Source organism: Larus michahellis, chromosome 8, assembly GCF_964199755.1.
Source record: "Larus michahellis chromosome 8, bLarMic1.1, whole genome shotgun sequence".
NCBI classification, from domain to species: Eukaryota; Metazoa; Chordata; class Aves; order Charadriiformes; family Laridae; genus Larus; species Larus michahellis.
Genome location: NC_133903.1, coordinates 7401897 through 7426264, shown reverse-complemented (window position 1 = coordinate 7426264; position 24368 = coordinate 7401897). Strand labels below are relative to the sequence as shown.

At 49.4% G+C, this 24368-nt stretch overlaps 1 protein-coding gene across 5 annotated transcripts in view; it reads left to right on the top strand.

The window, feature by feature from the left end:
- Positions 1–24368, top strand: part of PKD1 (polycystin 1, transient receptor potential channel interacting) — a 98702-nt gene that overhangs the window by 42899 nt on the left and 31435 nt on the right. For 3 of the 5 annotated variants that reach the window (XM_074597948.1, XM_074597947.1, XM_074597943.1), the window contains 14 exons: positions 1238–1407; positions 3558–4226; positions 4540–4723; positions 8223–8437; positions 9514–9626; positions 9708–9834; positions 10730–11007; positions 11489–12238; positions 13345–13476; positions 15139–15314; positions 15765–15898; positions 16481–20103; positions 21113–21262; positions 23606–23749. In XM_074597948.1, the coding sequence (XP_074454049.1) occupies positions 1238–1407; positions 3558–4226; positions 4540–4723; positions 8223–8437; positions 9514–9626; positions 9708–9834; positions 10730–11007; positions 11489–12238; positions 13345–13476; positions 15139–15314; positions 15765–15898; positions 16481–20103; positions 21113–21262; positions 23606–23749 (6865 nt within the window). The remainder of the gene's footprint in view (positions 1–1237; positions 1408–3557; positions 4227–4539; positions 4724–8222; positions 8438–9513; positions 9627–9707; positions 9835–10729; positions 11008–11488; positions 12239–13344; positions 13477–15138; positions 15315–15764; positions 15899–16480; positions 20104–21112; positions 21263–23605; positions 23750–24368) is intronic. The other 2 variants (XM_074597946.1, XM_074597945.1) reach the window with 2 other exon arrangements.

The window sequence follows — 24368 nt, the reverse complement described above, 5'->3', positions numbered from 1 at the left end:
AGCTGTGTCCTGCTCCTGGCTCCCGTTGGTGGCCTTCAAGCCTAATCTCTTCCTAGACTTTGCTTCTGTCGCCTGGATACCTCCAACTTCTGCCACTGCCTTCTTGGCTTCCCTGCTTCTCTCCCACACCATATCTGCTGAGGTTCTTGTCTCTGACCATTCTCGGGGTCACAGTTACTGTTCCTGTTTGTACAGTCACACCATGGGATCAGGGGATCTAATGAAAAGGGCACTGACCTGCAACCCAGGAGACCTTGAGTGAGGTGTTTAAGTCACTTGAAGACACTCGAAGATGTTCTCCCTAAGTGGTTCAAGTTCTTAGGTTTATAGTGGTTTTTAATTGAAGTAATTAAAATCTGTGCTATTATGTGAAGGGAGATGAGGGGAAGCCACACATTTCCAGGAGAGATATGTGAAGTCACACCACAGAATGGCCGTTCTGTATCTGAATGGGCCAAAGGATTAACCCCATGCAGTCACTCTTGGCAAGCAAGAAAAAAGCTCAACCACACATTCTCCCTGAAGACAAGACACAAAGGGCATTTTCAGCTCCGCATTTTTGCTTACAAGTGGCACTGAAAAGACACAAAGGATCCAGGCTAGGTCTAAGTGAGTCTGTCCCTGCTAAGGCTGACCGGCAAAGTAGTGCTTTCAGTATAAAAATCCTGGGTTCAACCCCTGCGGCAGCCCAGCCCAGCTGGCGTCAGCTAAACAAACAGCTTTCCATCTCTGTCCTGTTCGCAGCTGAATGCCAAAGGCTGTAATTTGGATCAAGCTTAGCTGCAATTAAAGTTTCCATCTTTTCATTAAACTGCCACATGGAAAGATTATCATTGACTTTGCATTTCTTTTTTGACAGATCAATTTTATTCTCTTAGCTATTTTTTAATGGAGCTGTAAATAGTCTCCCTTAGCTGGAGAGGCTGCCATTACATCCAATGGCTGTTAGATGGCAGACTATTTTAAATATAAGATTGTGTCTGTAATTTGTGTCTAATTGCAACAATTATTTGTAGAGTGAAAAAAGTACTTGGAGTACTTGCCTAATTCTAGCCTCTAGAAAAATCATGTTAATTATTGCTTGATTCCCTATTCATTAACTCCCCTCGCGGTTCTTTCTGAAGCATCTCAGTGGAGTGGCACAGATGGGAACAGTGAGGGATCTGCACACTGCTGTAATTAACACTGAGCACATGTCAAGTTAATGCCTAACTTTTGTCTTATCTCCCTGTTACAGAAACTTAAGTTGGAATCCATTTGTTTGTGACTGCAAACTTTCCTGGTTGCCCCGTTGGGTGGAAGACAGAAAAGTGAAAGTTATTCAAGCGTCAGATACGAGATGCACTCACCCTCCTGAGGTGGCAAACCTTTCTCTCTTCGATGTCTTGTTCGTCAATGCTACTTGTGGTAAGGAAATGCTGCGGGCTGTGGTGGGGGAGATGACTAAAGGAGTAGAAATGATGGGCCCAAGGGCAGCTGGGGATCACATCTAGACCTCTTTAGATCTCATGTCACCAGTTCTAATCTAATTAAGCAAATAATGGTAGCATATGACTGTACCTTGCTGCCTTAAGGATTGAGTTGGTCACACCAGGGCTGAGATCAGCAGACTTATCATAGACTAAACTTCAGCCAGCCATCAGATGACACTAGCTCCATAACCACCGGCTTCAGGCCTTCGTTCTCTCAAGCTTTTAACAGTCTCACTTTAAGCAGTGAAATCTCATTGGAGTTGATGGGACCTGATGATATGCTAAGTTGAATCTTTGCAGGTGACAGGACTCCATGGCAGGAGAGTTGAATGAACAATGCCCTGGTCTACAGCCTGTTGCCTGCTCCAGGTGCATTTTTCTGACTGCCTTGGCTAGCAGAAGCATCAGGCAGTGTTTAAGTGGAGGGTGGGAAGGGGGAGCCCTAAGAGAACTAATCCTGCCCAGATGCTCAGCTCTGTTTGAGTAAGAGAGAGGGAGGGAGAGTGAGTGCTCCCCACGATAGGATTGGGCATCTCCTTTAATGCATGATGGGAGGATGCAGCGATGAGTGCTGAGGGAACCAGAGCTGGTGGGAGCCAGCTGAGCTGCCTGGTGAAGAGCAGTGCTCTCCCAGGGCCAAAACCTGGGTGGTGGTTGCTCTGCTTTCCCCAACAAAGTTAACCCAGCCTTGCAGCACCTCACTAGTGCATAGGTTGCCTGGTGCTGGAATTATCAAGAGGGATAACACTGGCACTGTTATTCCCCTGGATAATGAGTTGTTCGCCTCTTGAACACTTAAGTTAGTGTAGAAACAATAACGTAAAGCTGTCTTCTGGGTAATTCAGTGTAATGGGAGTAGGCTGGGGACAGCCTGCCAGCTACTGACAGTTGTTACTGACCAGCAGGGAGCGAAGAAGTATGACTAGGCTGGTGTTAAAAAGCAAAGTAGTTCTCATGCTGTGGTCCTCTTCACGGGACTTTCGTAAGAAAAGTGGCTTAGCGTTTGCAGGAAGGCCATGGAGAAAGCTGGACAGTTGGATGGATTCGATATGGGAAGATCATGCAAGGCTGGAGCTGTTGAGATGTTTGGGGGGAGATGTTGTAGCAACCAGCAGAAACAGAGGAGCAAACATGGCTCAGTTGCGTGGGCAGAGCTGGAGAGGAGGCCAGGCAGTCCCAGCTGGGCTGCGGCTGTGCACGCGGCAGAGGCCCTGCCTGTGTCTTTGTGGCAGAGAAATGTCCCACCCCTTGCAAGCCAGTGAGGGGGAAGTAAACTCAAGGGAATGAGCTGTTGCTCTGAGAACGGGTCTGTTGTGGCTGCCATCGTTGTACGTGCCTGCGAGTCCATGCATATATGTGTTTGTGCTCCCTGTAGCCAGGCGTGTGTTGTTTCTGTGCGTCCTTCCCATGAATGCATACACGTGCATCCTTCCACACCCCTCGGGTGCAGGCTGTATGTGTGGCATTGCCCTCTTTTCTAGTACCAGATTTTGCCTCCAGGTAGGTGGGAAGCTCTTGGCTCTCCCCAAGGAGGAAGGTGGCTGCAGTGTCTGCGCAGCTCCAGCGTGGGCCTGATGGAGAGCCTGGTGGCGTTTCCCCCATGCCCCTGATGTGCCACTCTGTCCAACTGTGGTTATAGACTTGTTGCTGGAAGCCCCAGGCAGCATGCAGCGAAACATGCTGCACCAGACCAAACAAAGGTACAGCCAAGGGACAACCTTTTGTCTCAGTCTTACTTGGTGGCTAGTCCTTTGGGCTCCTTTGAGGGTCAGACTCAGCAGCCCCATGTCCCATGAGACTGCCAGGCTTCCCAAAGACCCCTTTTGTTTGCTGAGTGTTGCTGCTCCATAAATATGTGCAACTGGCTTGTTATTTCTGTCATCATTAATTAGCACTAAGAGTTTGGAAATTGTTTCTGAGGGATTAAAGACTTCCCAGGCAAGTCTCAAAAAGGCAATGCTTGGAGTAGGAGCCGCCCAGGAGAAGTCCATTCCCAAGGGTGTGGGGTGGTGTCTCTTGGAGGGTTTCACCAAACCATGGCTTCACAGTGTCAATTTGCAAGAGGATCTTATGTTCTTTCCCCAGGAGCTCAATACATAACGTGTCTGACAAGCAACCATACAGAAGGGGCTGAACTTGTCATCCTCTTCACATCTGTTCACCCTGGGAACCTCACTGAGGAGACCTGCAGTGCCCTCTGTTATGCTGAAGACCAGGAATATGGAGGTTTCAGCACCCAGGGGCAGTGTTTGTGTGGCACTGCCCATGAAACAAACTCTTCCTCCGGTTGTTTGCCATTTTGCACTGAGCATTTGTCCGGGCAGACCTGTGGTGGCCCATCACTCGTTCCCTCCCACTTCCAGGCACAGCTGCCTGTGTCTTTCACAGGACTCCAACCCCGGTACAGCCTACACCAGGCTGTGCTCTTCAATGTCAGTATTCCCATTGCTGTCAGCACTTTACTGTGGGAATTTGGGGACCAGACAGAGGTTCTCAACACCACTGGAAACGCAGCTGTCCACATGTATGCCTTACCTGGGCAGTACAATGTTACTGCCACCATCTTTGTGGGCACCAAGGTCTCATATGCGCAGGCAGAAATTGAGGTGGTGGCTTCACCCCAACAGTTAGAACTGCAGTGTCCTTCCTTAGTCAAGACGAATGAGAGTCTGGACATATGGATCCGCAACAGAGGTGGCACTGGCCTCACGGTGTTGTATGGTGTCACCGCAGAGGCTGGAGAGCTGAGCAAAGGTAAGCAGGGTTGGCTGGGTGAGCGCTGGGTAAGGAAGGGGTGGCACTGAGTCCTGGGCCTTCCCTTTCCATTCCTTCTCAATGAGGAGTAAAGGGATGACTCCTTTGGGCACTCCTTGCTCCCCTGACTAACCAGGCAGTGTTTTGCATTGTCCTGCAGCAAGAAGGTGACTGCACAGAGTGCAGTTCAACAGCAAAGGGGATTTATGGGCTTCATGAAGAATGGGACATTCCTGGAGCCTCGCTCCCCAGATTGGGTTGGGGTGTGTGGGCCCATAGAAAGGACATCATGCTTGTGTTCTACCTCATGCAGCAGTTCACCCCATGTGTCCTCCCGATGGCTTGGTTTTTCCGGGCAATAGCCACTGCTATCAGCTGGTGGTGGAGAAGGCTGAGTGGCTGGAGGCCCAGCAGCACTGCCAGGAGCATGACAACGGAGAGCTGGCTTTTGTGAGCAGCCCTGAGATCCAGAACTTCTTGGTTGCTCATGTCATCAGGTAAGCGAGGATGGTAAGGGTTAAGATTTCCTAGGGACAGGTCTTGTGTTCCTGGGGTCACATCTGCAGAGGGGTTAGGATGGGGGGGGTCCTGCTGAGCGTGGCAGCAGGTAGCCCTGTGCAGCCAGTCAGGCTGGAGAGACACACGGGTCCAGGCTGAGTACAGGGAGATGGTACGCGTGAGGCTGCTGAACAAAGAGGAGGAATAAGGAGAGCTTGAGCCCTTGATGAACTTGGCTTCGTTGCTTAAAGGCTGAGGAGGGAAGAAGAAGAATGGGGCAGAAAGGCTGGAAGTCAGAGCTGGGAATTGTGGAATTGTTGCTGGTGGGCATGTTGTACCCTACATTTGTGCCTGTGGGTGCATCTGAAATGGTGCGGAGTGGTGCAGGGTCAGGAGCAAACGGGGCTGGGCTGACTAGACCTTCCACCTTGGAGTTCAGCAAAGTATGCAGACTTGGGTAGGATGGTGGAGAGGGTCAGGTGCTCGTGTCCAGAGAGTGTTTGGCTGCCAGACAGGGCCTGAAGGTGACCTTCCAACCAGCTCCCTCCATCAGCGGAATTACAGCTGGATAATCCCATGCATGACACTGTGGCATCCGGCAGCCGCTCTAGCAAAGCCCAGGCCGGTGCTGCAATCCTCCTTCCCAGCTGGGATCCTGCACCCTCCCAGACATGGCTGCAAACTGAAACCCAGACCTCTTCCACTGTTCTTTCGCCTCCTGAGAAGGAGCAGCGCTCCTCTCCGAGTGTCAGGCTCCAGCACCATCTGTTCCACCTCAGGACTTGGGCTTTATAAACAGAGAGCACTGAAAGTGTCAGCCTTTGATTAAATCCGCCCCTCTAAGTGCCCTTTCCACAACCAGCCGTCTTGGGGGGAGGATGACCAGGAGAGCTTTCAGGGGCCTGACAGCTCTTGTCAGCTCACCCAGATGCAGATGTTGGAGATGGCCTCTTAATAAACACGACCCAGAAAGCACATGCGAAGGGAGCAGCTGCTGGTAACATAGGCTTTGAACAGTCCTGCTGAAGGTCTCGCAGCCCCTTCTTCCAAATTTGTATCCTTACCCTGTTCCCTTCACACTGGGATTTATCCTGAGATTGCAAACATGTGGTCCCTGCTCCAGGGAAGAGGAGTCTGTCCCTTCCTGCGGGTTAGGGACTGGTCACTTGGTGCACTGATTTATCAGACTTTGCGTGCAGGGCTTTTGATGGACTGCAGCACAAGGAAATCATGAGACCTCAGAAGGGAACGAGCCGCCCAAGCTGTTTCCCAGCTGCTGCCCCACGTTGCTCTTTAGTCCCCTTTATTTCATGTATTTATTTTATTAATCCATTCAGATAAACATGAATGAGGCAGTTCCAGGATGCGATTTCCCTGGCGATAACAGACAAATCAACCAAGCCGCAGGTTTTTGGAACACGCAGCCTCCATAGTTTCGTGTGGGAAAATGACAGAAGCAGAAATCTGTTTCCCATTAGAGCATGCATCAGCGAGGACTGCTCTCTCCTCTCCTTCACTCCTGCCGTTTGATGGCCTCCCCAGGAGCAGTATACACTGGGCTGGTCCCCTCCCTGCCTCCAGAAGCAGAGTGCTCCAACCCACACCCCTTCCAGGGGACCCCACTTTCCCCTCTGAGGCAGCGCAGGGAGCCCCTCTCCCCTTCCAAACGTCCTCAGGCTTCGTTCTGCTCCTGCTGCCCTGAGCAAGGCAGCCTGGTCCTTCCTTAGAGGCAGAGGGATGCTCACACCTTGCTTCAAAAAAGGATGTCTAGAGTCCTCTTTTTCCTTTCTGAAAGGTAACAGGCCAAGCAGTGGGGCAGGAGTGGGAAGAAAGCCAGCCAGCCGCCTTCTTTTTTTTTTTCTTTTTTTTTTTGATGACTTGTAGTTAGATCATAGCTGGAATTAGAAAAGGAAAATCTCTATCAAAGTTTTACTGATGGCAGCAAACAGGCAGTTTCTTAGCCTGTTCTCCCTAATCCCCTGCCAGTGGTTCGGGAGCAGAACGCAGCGGTTATTTATTTTTTAATCTTATTTGCTATGAAAACTACTCATTCACGGAACAGTTATTTTTGTCATCGTTTTTCAGCATGACCTCATGAATCATTTCATCTGGTGTGAGCCTAGTGGTGGAGAGACACCAGTTATCTCCCTCCTCTGCTTTTTGCAGAACAGTTGTACCACCCCGGGAGCACACCGGAGTGGAGGGGCAAGGCCGTAGCAGAATTGATTCCAACCTGCAGGAGGGAGCATGGAGAAGGAGCTGGGGATTTCGAGGGTGCATGATGAGGTTGCTCCCCCCGCCATCCGAAGTTAATATGGAACAAATGCCTCACTTTCTGCTGGGTGCGATTAGAAACAGTTGTCCAGGCTGTTTGTGGCTATGAAAGACCGCTCTGCACTTTCCACCAGAATCGCTGCTGGGATTCAAACCAGTTTCCAAATGTGGAAGGGACATTTCATCTTCCTAAAATGATCCTGTCAGTTTCTTGTGTATGTGGGATTCATCTGCCTACAGTGCTTTGGCCTCTGCTGCCAGTGTCTTGGCCCCGCTACGGCTGCTGCCTTTCGGTGGTGGCTGAGGAGTTGATGCTCTCCCAGTAGCTGCATCAAAGATTTGAACAAGAGCTCCTGTATCTGGCACCATCTGAGGTTTAATCCTGCACTGGTGCCAGTTTCACTTGCAGTGGACAATTGACTAGTGGCAAATTCCCCAGGTCTGCAGAAATAAAGTGAAAGTTTTGGGAGGGTAAGCCAGGCAGCGTGGTGATATAAACAAACACATGGACATGAAGGAAGCAACTTCAGCCTGGGGAAGCAGAAGATGTACAATTGGAGGGACTGCTGGGAATTTCTGAAAGCAATAAAACCTCGTGGTTCTCCTCTCCAGCCAGTGTCATCTCATTACCCTCTCTGATATCTTTGTGCTGTACCATTTGTGGCTGGTGTGAATCAGTGCTTACCAGTATGTCACGAGCTCTGTGGTGCTGACAGAGCCTTCAACGGGGTCCTCTTGTAACTTGAGCGAGAGACACTGGCATTTTGGGAATGGGCTGACTCAAGTTGTGGGACAACGATCATCAAGGATCTGACTCAGCTGTACACAGTGACTCCCTGAGCTGCTTCTCCCTCCCAGCTCTGCTGCACTGTAGCGTTGGTGTTGATTGCTCTATCTAGATCCTTTTGGCTCAGCTGTCCCCTCAGTATACCAGAGGGCAGGTGGCTTTCTGTAGACCATAGGACGGAGGTTTGAAGGGCTGGTAGACAGCAGGATGGTGTGCCGTGAAAGAGCTGTTACTGAAGAGCCAGGTTCTGGTGGTAGAATGGATACTGAAATCCTTTAGTAACTAAAAGGCTCTATTAAATGCAGGCCGTGACACCCGGATGAAGCTGTTGTTATTATTATTTTCATAGAGAACCATAGATGGCATCTGTCCCAGATCTTTCTAATACTCATGATTTCCTGAAATCCTCCCCCCCCCTTCTTTTTTTTTTTTTGAAGGAGCCTCGATGTCTGGATTGGATTCAATGATTTTGCAAGCACTGGAGCGCAGCAAAGAGGCGAAGGATTTAATCTGGAGAGCTGTCAGAACTGGCTGCCAGGAGAACCGCATCCGTCAAACGCTGACCACTGTGTCCGGATGGGCCCAACAGGCCAGTGTAACACAGACCTGTGCATGGCCAAGCACAGCTACGTTTGCGAGTACAAGCCAAAAGGTGGGCTCTGCTTTTCTTATACTATGTGCTGGCATTGTGGGCAGGTGGGCATCCTGCTCACTAGTGCATGCCAAGGCAAAGTAGAGATGCATGGCAGGGGTCATCCAGAGCATCATCCCAGATCAAGCGGGACTGACAACAACCACAATATTCCCAACAGAGGCTCGACTGGGAAACTTTCAGAAACCTGGCTTCAGCCCAAAGGGGAGAATTTGGCCCACTCCAATCTTTGCCATCAATAGAAGTAGAGAGGGACGAAGCTGCGAGACAGAGCTTTGAATATAGCTTTTCTGTCTTATTTGAGCAGTCTCTGCTGCTGCCAGGATGAGGCCATGGTGCTGCCTTGGTGACTCTTGCTGTCCTTCTGTGGCATCTTGTAGTTTGTGAGATGTTGGGTTCTCGTGACTTAAAAGACTATAGGGTCTTGGAGATCATTGGATGAGCTTTTACGTGCTGTGTGCTCTGCAGGTCTGTGTTTATGCACCCTCCCAGATCTCCCAAAGCAGTGTAGGGAGTAAGAAAGAGAAGCAGAAAGCACATGAAATATGGGAGAAGATTTATGTAAGAAGGAAAAGCCAGCGCTAGGAACAGAACTCACTGTCCCTGGTGTGTTGGTTGTTTTTAGTCCCCAGTGCCTGACCTGTCTGTGAATAATGAGACAGAGGTGTTTGCCACTGGTGGAAACGAGCTGGTCCTGGCCACATTTCTCACGAAGTCCAGGGGGACAGGGAGGGTGGGGAGTGGATCTTGTGCTCAAAAATTCAAAGCAAATCACGGGGTGTTGGAAGGGTGAAGTATATGCAGAGTTCCTAGAAGTCAAAATTACTGAGAACTGCAAATGCAAACATTACTTGTGCAGGATGAGAAAGAAAGCAAAACACTTCTAAGAAGAAGAAGGGAACTACAGGATTACAGCAGCTACTTCTCCAGTAAAGCTGGAGTTACAGATTCCGGAGTGGTCCAAGCCCTGCTACAGCTCTGCTGCATGGTGTGAGCAAGCATGAGCAGGGTCAGGGGATAGCTTCAGGCCTTGTTGAGTCTCATGGGCTTTGTTCAAATATTTCCTTTGTAAACAGCAGTTCTCTTAAATGCCGAAAACTTCTTTGTGGGAGACGCTGTGTTTGACACGCATGAGGCTGTGAAAAATGTGACGGAAGATGTGCTGTCAGCTCCATGGGAAGCTGTGGAGGTAAGAAGGGTTTGCTCATCCTGCTGCTGCAGAGGGAGCCCAGGGAGACACAAGCAGGTGAGAGCCTTGTTTGTTTTGCAGGTGATGGCGTTCCCTGAGCTGGCATTCAGGCACGAGGGATATTTGACTGCCCTGGAGTTTGTGACACAGGAACTGCATCAGCCTGTTCAAGTGAGGTTCCAGGTGCATAGACCAATAGATGGGGAAGGTGAGGCATCTCCTCTCAACACTTTTGGTATTGTTAAAGCTGACGCCATCAGGGCTATCTCAAACTGAGTGTGTGTGGCCTTCTTGTAGACCCTCTGTCTTCAAGGCAGAAGGTTTGCAGCCTTAAAGGCCCAGAGGTGTGGTTCAATTTTTTGAGCAGACTCAAGTGCAAAATCTGCAGGTATGATGGAACAGCCTGAGGTTACCTTGGAGAAGTGGTTGTCCTGGAAAAATTAATAGACGGAGAAACCTGTCTGAATGTGTGAAGAAAATGTGAATGTGAGGAACGTGTAAAAGTGAATTAATCTTCTGAGTTATGCTTTTATACTTTGGGAAGACATGACATGTCAAACAGGAATGTCTTCTGGTCCATCTGGCCCCACAGGTTAACAAGGGAGAACATTTTCCTGAGTCTGTTTCTTCCTGATGGATGAGATAATCTAATAAGGCTTTTATTCCTTGTACAACAGCTTGATAGTCACAGTTTTGGCAACGATTAATTTTGCAGCAGAATGTTTGCTATAGCCATAGGGTTGGCTGGTTACAAAAGGATATTTTTTGACACTGAAAAGCTGATACTTTGACAGGGAAACATTAACTTAAGAAAAGTTGCTTAATGTGTTTTCAGTGTCAAGCCAGCTCTGCTTTTGCTTGGACTCACTTTTGCTTGAACATAGATCTCTTAGTTTGCAAATTGGTGCATTCTCACTGGAAAAGAGACTAAGTTTGTTTTGAACAATCTTCGTGCCTTTGTGAAACTTTCCCGTAAAACAGGACACTTGTCTTAGGTAGTACCAGGGTGCATTGCAGTTGCAGCTTTTACTAAGAGCGGAGAAAAATGGTGAATTTGGAGCAAAGTGCGCTAGAAATGTTGCTTTCTCTTTCACTTCTTCCAGACCACCAGGAGGGAGAAAATGCTACCGAACCATTCCCCACTGCTCAGGATGACAGGAACTGGACTCTACTTGAATGTCCTCCTGGTTTCCAGTGGTGTCATTTGACTAATTTGTGCTCATCACTAAACAACTGCTGCAATGCGACCGAGTGTGACAACAGTTCTCTTGCCAGCAGCCCTACCCCCGTTTCCCTTCAGCACAATGAAAGCCAGCTCAGCTATGAACTCATCAAGGAATTTCTCTTTACGATACCAGCTGGCCCTTCTTCTCAGTATCTGGTCAGTATTCATTAGCTGCTGTAACCAGTGAGTAGGTGGGGCGCTTTTCTCTTGAATGCTTTGGGTAAATAAAGATTTGTTCCCAATTTGCAGATGGAGATACTGAAGTCCATTCAAATGAAATTACTTGCCCAGTGTCACACATGCCACCACTTTCTGTCTTCCCAGCTCTGAGCCATGGACTTCTTGCAGTAACCTGTGGCAATAGCACAGTTGGTCAACAGGCTGTGCAGAGTTCCTGGGCTATTCCCATTGCACCTAGGAAGTGGAGATAGAGCATAAAGCTGACTTCCATGTTAGCACATTTGATTCAGAGTGGCCAAAGAGAGCAGGGTGGTGAAATGTCTCCCCATGCTGTGTTTGGATCTGTGGCTTTTGGTTTCCACTTGGCAGTGAATCCAGCTGTCTTGTCAGGCAAGAGTTCGGTGCTGAGTGCTCTTACCTTGAGGCATCAATCCAAAAACTTCTTCTTTCTCTGCAGGTCACATTCAGAAAAGAAGATATTTTTGTCAGGGCTGAGGATGTCTTCAGTATCCAGCACAATGCAGGTTTGGGCTCACTCCTCCAGTGCCAACCAAGTACCACATCCCCTTACAGAACCAACGTCTTAAGCATTAACTCTTCAGAGTGGGCACTTGGCCTGTCCGACAGCTCCATTGGTGCCACCTGGATAAATAGCACTGTTTGCTCTCTCCGAGTTCACTATGCTGAGGAACAGCTGGTCCCAGTGATCAGCCCCCACAACACAGGACTGGAGCATCCAGGTCGCTACACAGTCAGAGCCAGTGTGGACAACGGGGTCTTCAGCGCCAATCTGTCTTGTAGTTTCTGGGTGGCTTCCTGGGTGTCAGGCCTGCATGTCATCCACCCTACTCCTCAGGGCGGCAGAGTCTACCTGCCATCCAACCACACTACCCTGGTTGTCAAACTCTCCTCAGGGGTGAATGCGACAGCTCGCTGGTTGGGAGACAACCACACCTTCCCCTTCGAGGGGTCCTGCCCAGTGGCTGTTGCACCGCTGACGGCAGAGTGTGCCAGGGAGACCAACGACACCTGGTTTGCTGTGGTCAGCCTGAGCAGCCTGAGGGAGGGGGTGAGCACCCACGTGCTTGTTGCGGAAAACACTGTGAGCTCCCAGAACATCACCATCACAGTGAAAGTGGAGGAACCCATCCGCGGACTGCGGGCCACCCCTGACCCTGAGAGCAGAGTGCTGCTAAATACACGAGTGGTGAGTGATTACTGCTGCTTTTAATTCATCAGTAGTGTTTTTAGCCTTTACTGCTAACAATGTGTGTTTGGCTCCTGAGGGCGGCTGGGGCTCAGCTCCACACTGGTCAGGTGTAGCACTGCTTGCTGCTAAGCGCCAGCTCCCAGGCCACGCAGACAGCGCTGCTGCAGACACAGGCATGTGGCAGAAAGCAGAAAGGTGCTCTCCAGCAGGAAGGCGGCTCAGTTGTTTGTTCACTTTTAATTCCCTCAGAGGTGAGGCAGCACCTCCTGTGAGGGGAATACTGTCTTTCCAGTTCCACAGAAAACTGGAGGCATTATGAAAGGCCAGTATTTACCTTCCTTTGTCTTGTCAAGATAGTTATTCCTTTAGTGTTTAGATTTGCTCTGCTAAATCGTTATATCAGCTGGGTGAAGCTATAAAAATGTCTCGTCCATCCATCCATCAAAGTCTTGGAGTTACTCTGGTGTTTGCAGTCTTTTTTTTTCTCCAGTCCCCTGTTGCCAGAGCTACATCTGAGCCCTGGAAACCTGTTCAGTAACTGCCCATTGGTATCTATGAAATGCTCTGTTCAACCTCTGGCTGCTTATGGCAGAACGCTGCGCCTGCAATGCCTGTTGGTCTCACCCTTCCTGGCTGCCATGGTCTGCTCAGGAGGCGCTGTAGGAATGAGGAGGGAGCCTACCCTGTCCAGTGCAGGTCAACCATTTTAGCCTTTGGGTCAAGCACTATCAATGGACAAGGGTGAGAGACTCAGCTTACAGGTGTAGCTAAAGCTGAGTTGTTTCCGCAAAGACGTCGTAAAGTTTTTTAGCCAGCAAGACAGACCTGATCACAAGAGCAGAGCACTCAGGTGTGGGAGCAGGCAGTATGGGTTCTGCTCCTTGCTCTGCTATTGATTTATGGCATCAGGGTCTGCATTTCTCTATCAGCAACAAAGCCACAGGTGATCTTGCACCTCTGTGTCATGCTCTGAGGGTGATGCCTTACAGGTTTGTGATGGCTCCCGGTCTGGCTCTGCTCCCTCTCCGGTTTAACTGGAGATCTGGGAAGTGCTGTGCATGCTTTTCTCTTGCACTAGTATAAAGTGTCCTCATGCCTTTCAGAGCTACGTCCCTGTGATGGAAGCTGGGTCAGATGTGACTTTCCGATGGACAGTAGATGATAAGCCATCTTTCACTTTTTACAATGTTGTCTTCAACGTTATCTACCAAAGCCCCGCTGTGTACAAGCTTTCGGTAAGCCAAGGCCTTTCCCATGATACCATTTCAGTCCTGGGTTTCCATTTCATCCCATAAACTAAGCAGGAAAAGCAGCAGGGATAGGAGAAGGCAGAGTTGAGTTGAGGAGGTTTTCACTGTGCTCCTAACGAGCTCGTCTGCTATTTCTCACTGAGCTGCTCTTGCAAATGCAAATAGTAAGTTTCTTCGTATTCTTCCCTTACAGCTGACTTTGCTGTTTTCCTTGTCTTTGCTTTCTCCTTTTTTCTCCATGTTCTCCTTTCTGTTCATGGAGAGTCTGTCCTTACTCCTCCCCAGCAGGAATGTGGCAGGGAGCCCCACTGCGGGGTGCTGGCTGCTGCTTTGGCAGACCAGAGATGTGGATTCATAACCGTGCAGAGGCAGGATGCAAACATAAGACTTTCATAGGCAGGACAGAGCTTCTGCTGCAAGCTGTTCTGGTCTCTGTCCTGTTCTCTTTCTGCTGGTGCAGACTAGAACACTGGATTTTGTCATGACCCCTGAAGAAGGACAGAGCAGAGTGTCTGGGCAGAGGGAGGTATCTGTTGTGGAATAGGAGTTTATCTCTGGCCAGAACATTTTTCAGTATCGTGCCCTGTACTGCCATGCAGGGTCCGTGTCTGGCTCCAAGCTGCTTTATCTGTTTGCAGGGTAACTGCTGGCTTCCTAAAGAGACACCAGCCCTAGCTCCAAGGGCATGCTAGCACTAATTTGCTTGGTGCAGCACTATGCTGAGTAGCACTAATTGGCTGGGGGAAGCACTGTGCTGACAAGCCTGGATTGCTTTTACTTACAGAGTTGACAAGGTGGCATTAGTCTGGGGTCCACAGGGTTCAGCGTAACAGATCCACAAAAGCCTAGACACAAACTTCTTTTATCTGCTGAGGTGGGAGGTCTCTGTTCAACTGCATTTGAAAGATCACTTCTGTCAGCAGCTCAGCTCTCTTGCAGGTGAGGAGGTGGCAAGACGCTTCATCATTAGGTGCCATGTCAGCGTTACATGCCTAGATAATTTTGAGGATCCTGCGCTACTTCTGTCTTCATGTCTCTTCAGTGTCTCGCCCATCCATTCTCCCTTTTCCTCCTCTGCCAAACTTTGCTCTCCCCCTCTGTGCCCACTACGCCTAGGATGCTGGAGATGCACTTGGCGTGCTTGGTTTTATGAGTGTCTCCCATGCCCGCTCTCTGTGCTTGGAGTCCCTCGTCTGCCACTGTCCTAAGGAAACTGGGTGGCTGTTGCCCCCTTGGTGGCAGCAAGTGCCTGGGCTCAGCGGCTGGAGACTGTGTGCAGGTCACGTCGAAGCAGGCCAAAGAGTAACTGGCAAGTTCAGAGCCAGAGGAGTCTCAGGATGAGAAGCCGTTCTGCTTGTCCTCTTGCTGTAGAACCAGTCCTTCCTTGGGCTGACTTTAGTAATGGAGATGTGGTGGTTCCAGCAACAGGTGGCTTTGCCAAGTTGGTGGCCTTCCAGTCTATGCTGCTTTCCAGTGCCCACTCAGACTATTGCCCCTGCCTCCCTGTCCCAGAGGCTACTCTTCTCGCACCTAAGCTGCTTGCCTGCCTGGGGGGGACCTCTTCAGTACAGTGAAAGCCCACTCTCAGGAGAGGGCAACATGGCAAGGTGATCCCAGATGCATTCTTTGTCCCACTGTCCTTCCCAGCTCACCGCTTCCAACCACGTCAGTAACTTTACAGTCAATTACAATGTCACGGTGGAGATGATGAATAAGATGAAGAACCTGACTGTGTTGGGTGTCCTGCCGGTCCTCCCTCAGAACAGCACCGTGGAGCTTACAGCAAGAGTTCAGGTTGATTCAGCTGTGGATGCTATGTTCCTGTGAGTCCTTTGCAAGTTGCCTGAACTTAGGATCTTACTGTGCATAGCTTGCCAGTCTTGCCTGCACTATTTCTCTGCTGAGGGCCAGCTGATGTCAAACGGCCCATTTCTCAGCTGCTGTCTAGTTAATTTGAAAATCCTCCAAGTGTGGCTCAGTCACACTGGCTGGGAGCTATAGTTCAGGGTGAAATACTTTTCTTTTAAAGGATTGCAGCGTTGCTTTAGTATTGGGTTCTTCCTCTTCTTACCAGTGCTGTACTCCTCTCATGGCGACAGTTCTGCAGCGTTGGGCGCAGCTACTGCTTTGATACTTGGCATTATGCTTCCCATGTTTTTTCTGGAAACCCCAGCCCTGAGCCTGAAAGACAGCCCTAGGCCAGGCTAGGGTTCCTCTGGGATTTCCATGATTCTCCTGTTGAACAGTGTAACTTGGTTTGCTTGTTTCTCCAGGTGGGATTTTGGAGATGGTGTCCAGGAGACATACCTGTTCAAACCTCCCTACAACAAGTCTTTCCTTGTTCCTGATCCCAGTGTCCATGAGGTTGTAATTGAACACAATGTTTCACACATCTATCAAGACCCAGGTATGCTCAGGATGGTTCTTTGGGGAAGAAAGGGCTCAGGCATTTTTGTTGCATGGGGTTTACAAGGCACCTTCCAATTAAAAAAATGGCTTGAATGTAATTACTTTGTTCCTAAGTGAACAGCCGAGTGACTGGAAGTCTCCAGCCGTTGCCATCCTCTGTAATTCTGTTCCTAGGAGAAGTTTGTCCGTGCTGTAAGAAGCAGGCCCACCACACACAGTCCCCTTTTGGGCAGCCTCAGCAGATAGACAAGTGGCAGGCAAGCTCCATGCTGATGGGGGTAGGGAGCACCACTGTGGGCAGCAGGAAGGTGGTCTATTTTGTGAGCGAACAGAAAGAAAATCTTTCCTCTGTGTATGTTGGACTGGCTTCTTACTCAATGGTTCCTCCTCACATGCGTGGCCTGGTTGTAATTCTCGCTTGTCTTGGACCGGAGGAGGGAAGTCCAGCGTGTGCTCAGTGCAGGAGCGGAGTATCACCTTGCAGTCCCCTATCACGCTCCCCACGCTGCTGCAGCACTGAGGAAGCTGTTGCACCAGTATGTGCTTATGACTGGTCTTTTTCTGCTCTCTTCCTATGCAGGCGAATACGCCCTGGTGGTTCTTGTGTCAAACCAGTTTGAGAACCTCACCCACTTGACCCCAGTTCACGTCCACAGTTATCTGATTGATGTGAAGATGGAAGTAGAGGAGGATGTTTTAGTTGTGAGCCGTCCGGTCACCTTCAGAGCCAGTCCATTGCCGTCTGCTTACGGCGTTGTGTACACCTGGGACTTTGGGGATGGGTCCTCACTGTTCACAGAGAGCCAGTCTACAGTGACATACAGCTACCCTAGAAGAGGGGTATACAACATCACCGTGATGGCGAATAATACCATAAGCAGCGTGGAGACAGTTGAATGCTACCAAGTGTTTGAAGAGATAACGGGGCTCCATGTTTCTGCAGATGAGGCAGCAGAGCTGGGAGCATCTGTGACCCTTAATGCTTCAGTGCAGACAGGGGACAGTATCACCTGGATATTCGATATGGGGGACGGGACGGTGCTGAGGAGTCACGTGCCAGTGGTAGAACACGTGTACATAAAGGACATCAACTGCACTGTGAACGTGACAGCTATGAATCCTGTGAACTCTGTCTCCCAAACTGTGCCTGTTCGGATATTTGTCCTGGAAGTACTCAAAATAGAGCCTACTTCTTGCATCCTTGAGCACCCGGATGTGCAGCTCACTGCGTATGTGACAGGGAATCCTGGTGAATACATCTTTGACTGGACTTTTGGAGACGGCTCGTCCAATGTCACTATCAGTGGGGACCCTGTGGTGATGCACAACTTCACCCGAAGTGGGACATTCCCCCTCTCCCTGACTCTCTCAAGCAGTTTTAACAAGGCTCACTATTTCACCAGCGTCTGTGTGGAGCCAGAGATAGTTAATGTCACCCTTCTCCCTTCCAAGCAGTTTGTGAGGCTTGGTGAAGAGAGCAGCTTCCAGGTCAGTGCCATACCTCTCTACCAGTACCGCTACCGCTGGGATTTCGGGAACAACGAGTCCACTAGATCGAGTGGGACTGAAGTGACGTACACCTACAAGAACACAGGGATCTTCCTGGTCACAGTGACTGTCTCCAACAATGTCTCTTTCAACAATGACACGGCATTTGTGGAAGTCCAGGAGCCAGTTGGGGTAGCAAAGATTGAATATAACGGGACAGATGTTTTGGAGCTGAACCAGATCTACCTGTTCTCTGCCAGCATGAATGGAACGAAAGTGAGTTACTGTTGGGACTTCGGAGATGGCACTACCCAGCCTGGCCAAATTGCTACCCACTCCTACAACAACACAGGCCATTACACTATTAGTGTGATGGGCCAGAATGATGTGAGCTTTAATGAGACCACCATCGACATCACAGTGAAACGTCGGCTCCACGGGCTGACCATCAATGCCAGCAGGACAGTGGTGCCATTAAATGGTTCAGTGAGTTTTGTAGCCACTCTTGTAGCTGGCAGTGCCATCCGCTACTCGTGGATCCTCTGTGACCGGTGCACTCCTATCCAAGGCTCCTCCACAATTTCCTATACTTTCCGGTCTGTGGGCACATTCAATGTCATTGTGACAGCAGAGAATAAGATCAGCTCATTGCAGGACAGCATCTATGTCTATGTCCTGGAGCAAATCGAAGGCCTGCAGGTGGCTAGCAGTGACCTGGTGGAGGACATCTATTTCCCAACTAACAAAACACTCCATTTGCAGGCAGTGGTGAGAGAGGGAACAAACATCTCTTACAGCTGGGTAGCCCAAAGGGATGGCAATGCTGTGCAGACCTTCACTGGGAAAACCTTCTCCTTGACCATCCTAGAAGCAGGAAACTACACTGTTTATCTGAAAGCGACAAATATGCTGGGATGCGCAACTGCTAACAGGACACTGGAGTTCATTGAGAGCATTGGTCTTTTAAAGCCTTATGCCTTCCCCAACCCAGTTGCTATTAATGCCTCTGTTAACATAAGTACCACCATAACCAGTGGTACTGGCATCACATATGTTTGGTACCTAGGTGATGGCTTCTCTCCTGTTACCTCTGAACCCTTTATTGTACACTCCTTCCAAAGCCCTGGAGTGATAGAGGTTGTCATTGGAGCAGAAAACAAACTGGATTCAACCAATGCAACAATTTATATCACTGTAGAAGAGGTTGTAGAGGGGCTGAGTATAGGGACTGCAGAACTGGACTGTAGGTATGTTTCATCGGGCTCTACAGTGGTCTTTGAGGGGGAGCTGCAGAAAGGAACTGAAGTGACATGGCTTTGGGAGGTGCCAAATGGCACGTTGACTGGACAGTCCGTGGCAGTTATGTTCCCCACAGCAGGGCTTTATACGGTCTATCTGAATGCATCAAATGACATCAGCTGGGCTCTAGCCAGCAGGAATATCTCAGTGCTGGACAGGATTCAAGGACTGGAAGTTCTTGCCAGCAAGAAGGTGGTGGAGCCAGGGGAACAGGTCACCTTTGTGATCAGGATGTTGTCAGGTACCTCTGTGAGTTACCTGGTGAGCATAAGTGGGGACTACTCTGTGGTGCTCAATGGATCCAAGTACACACATGAATTCACCAAGAGTGGTGATTATTTGGTGACAGTGACAGTGCAAAACCAAATCAGCATCGCACATGCCCAGGTGCTTATCTCTGTCCTAGAGGCCATCCATGATGTCAGGCTCCTGAATTGCTGTGAGGAAGGTATACCCACGGGCATGGAGAAGAGCTTCAGTGCCCAGGTGGGAAGTGGCACCCGTGTGTCATTCTCCTGGCAATTCTCCCTGTGGAAAGAACAAGGTCGATCTGTGGTCACTATGGCAGGAGAAAGTGTTTCCTACACTCCAGAAGCTGCCGGCCTGCTCGAGATTCACCTCAATGCCTTCAATGACTTGGGAGGTATCAATATCACCAGAACCATCCAGGTCCAAGACCCAATAGTCCAAGTCTCCCTCACTGCCTCCAACGCCTTTGTCAACAGGACAGCACTATTTGAAGCAGCAGTGGTGCCCAGCAGTAGGAGTGTTGAGTTCCTGTGGACCTTTGGGGATGGCTCTTCCACTCAAAGGACCAGGGTTGCAGTGGCCAACTATTCTTACCTGAGCCCTGGGGATTACCTAGTGGAAGTGAATGCCACCAATCTCATCAGCTTCTTCATAGCCCAGCTCACTGTGACTGTCAAAGTCCTGGAGTGTGAGGAGCCAGAGGTGGAGTTAGCCTTGCCCCCTCAGGTAGTCATGAAGCGGTCCCAAAGGAACTACCTAGAGGCACAGATTGACCTCCGAGGATGCATCAAGTACCAGACAGAGCACCTATGGGAGATCTACCGAGCACCTAGCTGCATGAACTTGGATAACTCCAGCAGGATCCGTCTGCCGAATGTTGATGTGAACAGACCCCAGCTAGTTATACCAAAGCTTGCCCTGGAAGTTGGGAACTATTGCTTCATCTTTATTGTCTCCTTTGGAGATACCCCACTGTCCAAAAGCATCTTTGCCAATGTAACTGTGATACCAAGTAAGCTGGTCCCAATCATTGATGGGGGATCATACCGTGTATGGTCCAACACTCAGGACTTAATCTTGGATGGGGAGAAATCCTATGACCCAAACTTGGATGATGGTGAACAGACTCCCTTGTTATACGATTGGTCTTGTACATACTCCTCCAAGGTAAGAGCAGTTTTGCACAGCCAGAGAGGGTGATCATTTAGGAGCTCCAACTGCACAGCAGCTCCACTACAAACATGTGTCTGGGTTAAAGCGGTGTTGAGGGGAGCTTTTGTGAGCATCTTTAACAAAGCTGCTCTGGAAGGAGGATTACAAATGTTTCCCAATTCCTAGCTCAGGGTGGTGGTAAAAAAATTGGTGTGAAGAGTTGTGCCATGCAGCCTGCTGCAGTCTGGTGCTGCACAGTGTCCCTGGGCAGGACAGAAGTGTTGGCACTGGAAGCTGAGGCATTCACATAGCTGCTTCCCTTCTGTTTGGCCTCTGGTTCGTGGTTTCAGTGTAGCTGGTTCCATAACCTGAAGGCATTACAGAGCGCCCAGGGCGCTGAGAGCTCAGGTCCCTCTCCCATTAACAGTTAAATGTCTCTAATTCCAGCAGGGGCCAAAGTTAGACTTTGGAGGAGTCAAGTGACAAGTCATGGTCACTGTGGTCGCAAGCAGATCACTGTCCTCAGACACTGAAATGGTCTGACCCTACAGTAATAGAAGGGCAAGGGAGAACTGCCCTTCAAATTCTTATGGGAGAACCACCTCAGGAGCATTTTTTGATTGAGTGTGGGATTCTTTTCCTTGTAAAAAGTCATTGTTTTCTATCTTTACCTCAAAACAGAAAGACGCAGAGTGTGTGTGGATTAGACTTTTGAGTTTAATGTGAGCTCTTCGTGTTGTTTGGCAATGTTTATAAGCTACTTAATGAAGAATTAATTACTATAAAATAAGAATTTGAAGCTCAGATGAAATGCAGGAGTGTTCCAAATACTGCTTACTAACGTGAAGAACAGGATAATGTGCTTTATTGTCCACACACCACCCCGTTTTTCCCACCCCAGTGGTGGCATTGCACAGTAAGATCTGTAACAGGGAATTTGTGTGGACCTGAATGTTTTGGCTGTGGACTAACCCGATGTGCACCCGTAACAAGGAGGGTTTGAAAGTTCTTTTCTCCTTGCAAGCAGAGCTCGGCTGCAGGGTGCTCTCTGAATTTCAGTGCCAAGGAAGGAATTGTCACAATTTCCAAAGCTGTATTAGAAGCAGATGTGGAGTATACGTTCGACCTCACCGTCAGGAAGGAGGGTATGAGTCCTGAGGCAACAAATCAAACCGTACGTACCACAGACAACTGTCGTTTTCTTTCCTTGTGTGCCTGCTGCTGGACACAGCTGAGCTGGGAGTCCACAGCCCTTTTTCTAAGGAATTTTCTATAGGAGAGCGTTGCTGGCTCAGGACCGTGCCCAGCCATAGGTGGTTCCCCAGGCTTCTTCCCCTGGCCCCATTTGAGAGCCCAGTTCAGCTGGGGGTGGGGAAGTAACCGCTATCTACCTGCAACAGCCAGCACGGGAAGGCAGGGAAAGCAGATTTTAGGGCATCGTTGGGGCTCCATAAACAATCCTGTCCAGGTCATTGGCAGGAACAAACACTGGTATTTCTGTGATCTATTCATCTTAAGCTGCCTTGGGCAGCACTTTTTGCTTGTCCTGCCAAGTCCTTTTAGTTTCTTCCTTCCTTTAGACCTTGTGTTAGTCCCTCTCTGTGTTAGAGACCCAGCCCTGGACAGTACTGGCTGCTATTCCTGGGACTGAGAGCCTGCAACCACAGATCTGCCATAGGAGGATGGCAAAGGAGCCCGTGGTCGGTAGCAATTCCAGCATTGTGGGCAGTCCCGGGCTCTTCACGTGTCACAGCATCAGGCTCTTCCCTGATTTTTGCCCAGAGAGACTTTCCTAAGAGCTGGTAGTTAATTTTACTTTCTCCTTCTTCCTGTTTCTCTCTTCTCTCATGATTTTTTTTAAGGGTGGATTTTTTTAAGTGCATGTTGTTTATGTCAAATTAAGCCTAACGCTGAATGCAACTGCAGTCCGACAGCAGTTATGGTTTATGTCAGAAACATTCATCGTGGTGCGTTTGGCAATTAGAGATATAGTTAGCCTGAAAGTGGAAACTCTTACTGCCTGGGTTTTAAACCAAAGCTGAAGGATAAAAAGAAAAAAATTAAATTGATAGTCTTTCAAGGACATTCCGTACTATCTGGTTTCCATGCATGAGCGCAAAACAATGATTCCAGTGTCGCAGGAAATTTGCAAATACTGTAGGAATGAATGAAGCTTCAATGCGCTCCGGCTTAGTGCTGTGGAATATTTATCCTCTTTTAAAAGTCTGCCATATTAAACAATGTCTTCATTACTGTCTTTCTTTGAATTCAGAATATTCATTATGCCAGGGCAGAGGACTCTGTCAAATGCTGGACAACCCCATTTCCTCGGGGATTAAAGGAATTTAGACAAAGTACAGGGGTCAGAGCTCAATAACGGTTGTGTCTGAGCCACCGGTGCTTCTAAAGCTCTCCTCTCTCTGAGTGGTTTGCCAGGGAGGTGTGGTAGACATCTTGAGATGCGCAGCTTAGATCTGAGCAAAAAGCCTGGAAAAACATGCCGCACTCTGGGAAAGGTGATTCTTTCAGGCTGCAAAGCAAAATGCATTTGATGCACAGTGAGAGCTGTGTTTTCTGGCTATTTTTATCATCATTCCTGTCTCTCAGGCACATAGGTAGTGTCAGAAATGATGATGGCTCTGCACAGGCAGTGCACTCGAGAGCCCGTGTGTCAGGCCCCGATATGTGGCATGTGGTTCCAGTCCAATCTCTGTAGATCAAAGCAGGGATGGGGGAGACAGCAGGACCGTGCCCTGGCTTTGCACAAGGGAGCACAGTAAACCCGGGCTCCCTGGCTCACCCAAGCCCTCTGTTACTCTGGATGGTAAACACTACTCATTTAGTTGAGGACAGGGACCCATAGCCTGTGTCCAAGGCAGATCTGCTGTGACCCCACCATGTCAGGCACTTCACAGCTACAGAGGCAGGGCCAAGAGTTTGGCCCACAGAAAACAAAGGAGAGCTGCAGTTGCTTCCCAGAGCAGGTGCTCACCAGATGTTTGATCTGTGCTGCAGTGGAGGCTTTCCTTCTCCCAGTTAGACTGCTCTTCTTTTCCAAACTCTAATGCAGATCCCATTTTTGTAGGGGTGTAACAGCTGTCCTGAGATGGTCAGTACAGCAAAGTGCTTCAGTTAGTGTCATCCCCACCTGACAGCACAAGCAGGACTTGCTGGGAATTCAGCACAGGGTACCAGAGGGACATTTTGAAAGTGATGTATGTTGTTAAAAAGTGTAAATAAAGTAAATCCAGAATTACCTAGATTAGCCCAGCTTGGCATTGCGTGGCTCTTGAAAATCAGTGACAGAAGAACTTGCCCTGGCCAGTGTAAGAAGAGTGATGTAGCTTAAGCCTGACCTGAAATCCTTTGGAAATCCCTGTCTGCTGTTTCCTTAGCACTGACTGGGCTGGTGCAGAGCAATTTCTCCTTGCAGAACCAGGTGCTGGGCTGTCTGCTTACCTGTTAGATGTCTGCATTTTCGTCTCAGATCTCCTGATGAAGCCTCTTGCTTTCCCAGGTGTTCATCAAGAGGGGTGGAGTCCCTATCGTGTCCCTGGAGTGCGTTTCCTGCAAGGCTCAGTCTGTCTACGAAGTTAGCAAGAGCTCCTACATCTACCTGGAGGGGACCTGCCAGAACTGTCACAACGACTCCAAGCTTGGGGTAAAGTCATTAGCAACGCTGGTCTTTGCTTCGCTTTTGGTGGACTTCAAGGAGAAGGGTGGAATCAGAGAGGACAGGCCAGAAAGAGCTGTGTGAGAAGTAAAGTCCTGGACCTGAACTGCCGTAGGGGCAAGGAGGGGAAACAATCTCAGACCATAATTGCAGTGGCAGGCTGGGTCTGGCTGAGGGGATGGAGGCTGGCTGGTACTGGTCTCTTCATCACAGCCCCTGGAACTGGCTGCAGGACTGGCTTGCAGAGTCAGAATTTTAAAATCATATTGCCTGGTGCGATATGGGGCTCCTGTGTGGCGTGCCGTACCTCGGCAGCATGGAGAAGGCTAGGAGAGCCTGTGAAGCAGCTTCCCCATGTCCTGTAACCACTGGAACACCTGTGAGATGTCCAGAGCTTTCCTTTGCCCTGGGTTGTGCCTGCAGGCTGCGGGATACATGGCCTGTCAGTCCTTCATCAGTGTGTCTCAGCCTACTTGAGGGCAAGTCCTTGATGCGTCATTTTCAAACCAAGTCCATGAATGACTAGCTCTTTTCACACAAAAGCCACTTTTTTTCCCAGAAGAGGTTTGTAAAGTGTTTTCTCCCTGCTGATTGGCATTTTGCCCGA